Below are 7,768 nucleotides of genomic sequence, written 5' to 3'. Positions count from 1 at the left end.
AGTACCGGCGATTTAGCCCTCTGAAGCTTTCCATAGTGTTGCTATGGAAAGCGCCGGCCCCGTGTCCACGAGCGGAGAATCATTGCAACTCTCCGCTCGCGGACGGCAATTCCCCAGCATGCTGCAAATTGCCGCGATTCTCTGCGGTCAGCTAGGCTGGCCGGCGGAGCTTTGTCTGCCGGCTTCCGCTCCTGGGGCGGCGGCTCCTGCAGCAGAGATCCACTGCGGGATACCGCTCGCGACCGTGGACAGGGGGCCTTCATGTTTCAAACTACATTTCTTTGCCAACAAAAAGTTTAAGAAAAATTCTACATTCATAATAAAAGGATTGGCAGCATGCAATTGAACATACATAGTGTATAGCTTTGAATTTTTTTATTTTTTTTACCTATTTAGTATATAGTGTTAAGTGTGTCCTGGGTAACTGTAAATGCTCATGAGAATGAATTGTGAAGACTCCATGTACTGGCTGGAGCATGGTTAGTGTGCCTGATAATTATAGGTCTTCTAGGGACACTGCTGGTCTACATATTTCTGTCACATAAGGCTTTATCATTGTCAGACTAAACTGGTGGCATGGCAGAGTATAAATACCCTCTGGCTTTATCAGGAGTCTGGTAACACTACTGCAGCTTGAAACGTTTATCTGAGATGATTAGTATGAAGAGTTCTCACAAGGAAAGCTTGACTGACCATCTGATGTGTACTAACTATGTGCAGTCTTTCTCATAAACATTTTTAGAGTTCCCCGGGCCTTCGGGGATGAAAATTTCTTAAAGCCCATTTACACTGAAAGATGATCGCTCAAATTCGCTCAAACGACAGTTTTGAGTGACAGTTTTGAGTGATCACTTTGCATAAACTCTTAAATAGCTATTTAGCTACTTAAGAGTTCATTAGCATGTTTAATGAAGGGTTCCTGCTTTATGCAGATGACAGCAGGAGCGCTGTTATCTACAAACGGCTGCTTTATTCTCGGAGCTGTCAGCGGTATTCCGCTGAGAACTCCGAGCGGGATACCAGCTGAAAGAATACTGTCAGCGGTATAACCGCTGAGAACTCAGCGTGTGGCGCTGATAAGGCTCATCGCTGACTTCAAGCTGACTTGAAGTCAAATATGAACAAATAATGCACAATGGGCAGGCGTTTAGACACAGCGATTATTGTTCAAAAGATGGCTTTCAAGCGATAATCGCTGTGTCTAAATGGGCTTTTAGACAGGAAGCGGCTGTTTCACGCGTCCCTTTTGTCAATTATATTGGCTCTCATGACTGCTTTTTCTGTCATAAGGTTCCCAAAAGAGCCCTGTCGTCTTCTAGTCTCTCTAGCAGTCAGCAACAGGATTGTACCCCTTTCTCCCCCTTCATCAAACAGCATAGGTGTAACTTGAAGCTGTTGGGCCCCAATGCAAATCTGTAACAGGGCGCTCTAATTTATACTGCTTAATCAATAGTACTGGTCTCCTCATATGGGGAAGAGCGACCGTGGGGGCCGCCTAAACCTCTAGGGCCCAGGTACTATTGCAAACTCTGCACTTGCACTAAGGTGTATAGTTGATTGGTGATATCAGTGGGGAAGAAAGTAACTACTAGAGTCTCCTACTTCCATTTAAATGACATTCAGTATAGCTGTCAGCCTGGGACATAAACGTTTGAATCAAAAAAATGGCATTTGTTAGATTTCTTTCCAAGAACTGACTTTCAAAACAAATTACAAATACAACATATTGTCTCAGCATGAAGATCATACTAAGTGAGCGTGAATACAGACTGTATGAACAAACGATGGAACAAAATACAGTCCATGAATAAAGATTCCTTGAAGATTGCATCCCGTAATATTTAGAACTCAACCCTTATTAAAAAAAAAAGGGACAATAGAGCCGTGTGACTGGTCAATGGAGCCATTAATAATAAAAAATATTTATCAGAATGGTAGGGTGACCCCTTCAGGGACAGTGGTATAAACATCAAACTGCAAAAAGCTGAACAAAAGAAGAAAATGGTAGCATGAGATGGAGAGGAAAGGACGGAGAGAGAAAATTAGAAAGAGGAAACAGCAGGAAGGAATTTGTGAGGAGGCGGACATAGACAAGGGAGCCTGGGCGAGCCTATTGTGTATGTAACAAACTAGCTAGTAAGAAAGCAAGCGTCATGTTAGGGCCAGGGAAGAGGAGGAGAGGTGGAGATGGGCATTAGTCAATCCAGGGTCATCAGATCTTCAGGAATTAGTCAGGTTTACCCAGAAGTATACTAGATAACGTCTCATTTATATAAGAGAAAAACTGTCCATCCTGGATTTAACACCTCATATGGGCATCTTTATTTTTTCCACAAGTGGGTGACCGTTTGCATAGCCGCCAAAAGGAGGGATTGAGGGCAGGATTAGGCAGGTGTGCCATGGTGTAGTGGAGCCACTCACAGATCACAGCGAACGCATTGCATTTTTAAGCTTTTTCTTCTACAAAAAAAAAATTCTAGAGATTTTTGGGGTTGTTTTTAGTGAACTTTTTGCTCTATATTTATTTGGAATGAGCAGCACTAGAGGGATCCATCTGGTGACCATTGGTCTGGACTATTTATAGTGGGGGTGGAAAATCCATTTATAGCAGCAGACAAATGACTAAAGGGATGAAGTGGCAAAGAAGAACAGTTATTCCTTCTTTTATTCCATAGTATTTCTTTTTGAGGATGTATGTTCTGTTTGTTCTCAGGATTACTATTAACCTAGAATTATTTTAGCATATCTTCATCTTGATATGTCCATTTTTTTTGTGTGCTATATCTTTACATTGACCAATTTCCAATGTAAAGCTCTTATGTTTACGCACCTTGGCTTTAAGTTATGAATTTTTTTTTTTGGGGGGGGGGGGGGGGGGACTTAATAAAACATTTTACAAAAAAAAAAAATTAGACACACAGGCTATTCCCTGGCTATTTTTTTTTTCTAGTTTTCTGATCTTGGATGTGATTTCAGTACAGTCATCTTAGATTGCCTCATGCTTTCAAGGTAATGTTTTGAATAATGGGCATATAAATCAATTGTTGCTAGGGTAGTTCCTAAATGTATGGTTAGAATGAATCTATCCATTAATAACTATTCATCTCTTTAATACACATTCTCATTTTTGAATTTTTGATTTGTATTCGAGAACGGTAACTTATTCATACAAATTTTAATTCTGTATAATCTACGTGTGATCCGTGCTTTTGTTGCATTCATAGATAGACATAGGACAGGAACAGTATAACATTGGAATAAGCCCAAGGGTGACCACGTTATTCACTAAACAAATCTTGACTGTATAAGAAGATTTGTCAATGTGGTCTAAAGTCAGTACAAATACAAAGTCCAACAGCACTGATGAATCTAAAGGTTAAATTGTGACCTTGATGCATAAACAGTCTGATCCATTGAGAACTGCATCCTATGCCTGGGTTCACACAGGGGTGGATTTGCTGCAGTTCTGCCGCGGTTTGCCGTTGCATATCCGCACTGCGGCAAAACCGCTGCGTTTGCAGTGCAAATGTGTTTTGGGCAAAAAAGCTGTTCTCACAGGACGGATTTTTTTCTGCACTGCCGCAGTGCGTCAATGCAGCTTTGGATGCAGTTTTTCAAGACGCAGCATGTCAATTCTTTTGACTTTTCCGCAGTGCTTTTTGATCCATAGACCTCTATGGACGCAGCAAAATCCGCACCAAAATACACTGCAAAAGTAAAAAAGCGCTGCGGAAAAACGCTTGCGGACTTTTCAGCGCGGAAAATACGCAAGACAAAAATAACCTTTTGAAGCGGTTTTGACGCAGAAGCAGTTTCTTCTGCGGCAAAACCGCAAAGGAAAAACCGCAGCAAAACCACAACAAATCCGCCTGTGTGAACCCAGCCTAAGGATTGATTGTTGCTGGTTCAAAGGAAGAGAAGGGAAATTCAGTTGTATTAAGTTGACCTGTCCTTTTAAAGAAGGTAACCTGTGACACATGAAGAGTTGCAGAGTGTAGAGCATCCAGAATGTCATATAATCAATGGGGTTGTGTTGATATCATAGAATGGTAGAGTTGGAAGGGACCTCCAGGGTCATCAGGTCCAACCCCCTGCTCAGTGCAGGATCACTAAATCATCCCAGACAGATGTCTGTCTAGTTTTTGTTTGAAGACTTTCATAGAAGGAGAACTCTCCACCTCCCATGGAACCTGTTCCACTCATTGACACCCTCAATGCCATGGCAGCTTGTATGCTTTGGCCTATCCAGCCAATAGTCTTTAATTTTTTATGGTAAGATGGACTCTCCCGAGAAGAGATTGACTTAACCATCTAGCACCATGTGTAAATCAAGCAAAATATTGCATCTTTTGGCCAGGTGTACAGTAGCGTATTTTGGGGCTGTATGCTGTCTAATGTTCACAGACAGCACACAGATGCATGTATAGCCTATGTGGATATGGATATGGATGTTTTTTCATATGAACTGATTGTCTGCATAAAAAACTCTTGGCATGCCCTATTCTTGTCCATTTCATGGATGAGACATCGGACTTGACACGCAAATGCATGTAAATGTGTTGTCTGTGTATATCAAATGGCGTCCTGAGGGTTGTACGTATGCAAGCTGCACTCGAGTTTCTCGGCTGCAACTCGGTTGTTACACCTAGTGTACCGGGCGTTATTGGGCAGTTAAGATATCTGTACCCTTTCTTATCCATTGCATCACAGCATGGTTCAGATCATTGCCCAGAGGGGACTGCCAGGTTACTATTCACATTATATGGATACTGGCACAAGAAGCCAATAAGAGGTAATCCTGATGATCCATCACTTTGATCAGCAGGATTAATTTACTCTGTCAATTTCGCCAATTTACACTTGTCTAAATAATATATACTATTGAAGCTGGCAAACTTTAAAGTGAAATATAATATCACGTTGTTCTCATTTTTTGTAGAGATGAGTTCCACACAATATACAGTTATTTGCTTATTTTCACATCATGGGTTATCTGTGTCCTCTCTGTAATCACATTTTCCAGGTAACAAGGCTTTCCATGATCGCCTCGTGGTCATTGAGCATGTACTGAGACCGCATGATCCTGATGTGTCTCATCAATGTGTCATCCTTTCTTGCGTCATGTCCTCCTAACCGTTTTACACAATTGCCGTATTTTTCAGACTAATAAGAAGTTTTAGTTGGAAGTAAGGAAAAAAAATTTCAAATATGGTATGTAAAAATGTTTAACAGAGTAGACCTCTGCAGACAACACTCCTATAAAGGGACATGCAGAACGTGTAGGTGTGAGGGGGGTATTTGGACCATGAATATTACACTAGTTCTCTTCTATATGACTTGCCTGTCTTTTAACAATATGGAGCAGCAGTATATGGTCAACTTGTACTATAATGGCAGCTTCCTATTGTTATGTACACTGGGAAGTTGCTCAATTGTGGAATGTTGTAGGGCAGTGATGGTAAACCTTTTAGAGACCGAGTGCCCAAACTGCAGCTCAAAACCCACGTATTTATCGCAAAGTGCCAACATATCAGGGGCGGGGCTTATCATGACGTATGATTTTACCCCCGTCATTTTAAGAAGGACAGGGCTGCTTCAAAATAGACATCGTGCAGATTTTGACTGCTTTTTGGATGCGGAAATGCTGCAGAATGTACTCGGCGGAAAATTCTCCAGCACTTCCACATCCAAAAAGCAGTCAAAATCTGCGCCCTGTCTATTTTGAAACTGCCCTGCCCATTTCTGCCACATGTAAACATACCCCAGCGGTAATAGTGCCCCCCACCCCACCAGCAACTCCAGCAATAATAGTGACCCCCTCCAGCGGCCCCAGCGGTAATAGTGACACCCCACAGCGGCCCCCAGTAGTAATAGTGACTCTCCAGTAGTAATAGTGACACTCCACAGCGGCCCCCTGTAGTAATAGTGACACCCTACAGCGCCCCCCCCCAGTAGTCATAGTGACACCCCACTGCGGCCCCCAGTAGTCATAGCGACCTCACCTAGAACTGTGTAGTGCTGAAAGTATCAGAAGTGAAATTAAAAGATGACATAGGTTGCTGGAAGTCAGGAAAGTGGGATGAAGCGGCAGATTTTCCGCACAGAGAAACCGCTCACACTTCGGCCATGAAAATGGCGGCAGCAGCATGGTAACAGAACGCTGAAAACTCCATGGTAATTAGAGCACGGAGAGTTCCGTCGTGATGTACACCCCCCCTCCACACGGCACACAGTGAGCGATGAGATGGATCAGGCTGCCTTCACATCTGCAGCGGTGATTCCGTTTTCCTGCTCCATTCGGGGAGCAGGAAAGGGGAATTCCCTGGCCAAATAGGTCTGTCTTATGACAGAACCGAACTGACCCCACTGACCTTTACAGATACAAGGCTTTTTCGTGTTAAAAACACCTCCCATCACTTCTGGAAAGTAGCAATCCTCAGCCGTGATATTGAGCCGCGATGGAGGAGCGCTGTGTTTTTCAATGGGAAACCTTGCATCGCATCACACTCACATGTACCTTGCAGGCCTTGCGATGCTTTGCCATGCCTCATTGAAAACCATGGGCGATGCATTCCGAGGGAACACCCAAAGATGGGACATGTTGCTCATGTGTACGACCCTATTCAAAAGAATGGGGTTTATGTTCATGTGAAATTTGTGCGTCTTGCAACACCCGAATCTCGTACGATTTTTCTCGCTGTGTGAAAGCGGCCTTCTAGTCAGAAAAATACGGTATGTGTAATCCTTTTATTCTTCTGCAACTTCATTTCATTTCTTCAGTAACCATGTAGGTCTCAAAGTCCTTGCTCTCACATTCAGGGCTCTAGATAACTGAAATGGTCACCTATGCGACCAAGAATTTGTAAATGATGGTATGTTTTCTCAGTGTTGTTGCCATTTGTGACTAGCCCCACTACCACGCTGTACAGTCTAGGAAAAAAGCTCTTCCAGCATCTAGCAGACTCTTTACACGTTCCTGATGCACACATTGTCTACCAGAGAGGATCAGGAGATGAGTGGGGGAATCCTAACTATCAGTGCTGCCATTCATGTCGTTAATGTGATAACTGCCAGGGGCAAGGGGAGTTCATGTTGGGATGAGAGCCTCTGAAATGTGGATGTAATTTGAGAGTACTTCAGGGAGACTCTGGATGCGACTACTGCGAGGAGGTGTGTGTGTGTGGAGGTTCTGGATGCGACTACTGTGAGGAGGTGTGTGTGTGGAGGTTCTGGATGCGACTACTGCAAGGAGGTGTGTGTGTGGAGGTTCTGGATGCGACTACTGTGAGAAAGTGTGTGTGTGGAGGTTCTGGATGCGACTACTGTGAGGAGGTGTGTGTGTGTGTGTAGGTTCTGGATGCGACTACTGTGAGGAGGTGTGTGTGTGTGAAGGTTCTGGATGCGACTACTGTGAAGAGGTGTGTGTGTGTGTGTGGAGGTTCTGGATGCGACTACTGTGAGGAGGTGTGTGTGTGTGTGGAGGTTCTGGATGCGACTACTGTGAGGAGGTGTGTGTGGAGGTTCTGGATGTGACTACTGCGAGGAGGTGTGTGTGTGTAGGTTCTGGATGCGACTACTGTGAGGAGGTGTGTGTGTGTGTGTGTGTGTGGAGGTTCTGGATGCGACTACTGTGAGGAGGTGTCTGTGTGTGGAGGTTCTGGATGCGACTACTGTGAGGAGGTGTGTGTGTGGAGGTTCTGGATGCGACTACTGTGAGGAGGTGTGTGTGGAGGTTCTGGATGCGACTACTGCGAGGAGGTGTGTGTGT

The 7,768-nt window shown here is 43.9% G+C and overlaps 1 protein-coding gene across 1 annotated transcript in view; it reads left to right on the top strand.

Annotated features, from left to right (window-relative positions):
- RILPL1 (Rab interacting lysosomal protein like 1) overlaps positions 1-7,059 on the top strand; it is a 28,143-nt gene extending 21,084 nt beyond the window's left edge. Inside the window, exon 6 of the mRNA XM_066604915.1 lies at positions 6,909-7,059. Coding sequence (XP_066461012.1) covers positions 6,909-7,059 — 151 coding nt within the window. The remainder of the gene's footprint in view (positions 1-6,908) is intronic.
- Positions 7,060-7,768: the final 709 nt, after the last annotated feature.

Source organism: Eleutherodactylus coqui, chromosome 5 (genome assembly GCF_035609145.1).
Source record: "Eleutherodactylus coqui strain aEleCoq1 chromosome 5, aEleCoq1.hap1, whole genome shotgun sequence".
In the NCBI taxonomy this organism is placed as follows: Eukaryota; Metazoa; Chordata; class Amphibia; order Anura; family Eleutherodactylidae; genus Eleutherodactylus; species Eleutherodactylus coqui.
Note: the sequence above shows the minus strand (reverse complement) of the source record. Positions and strands in the feature narration are given on the sequence as shown.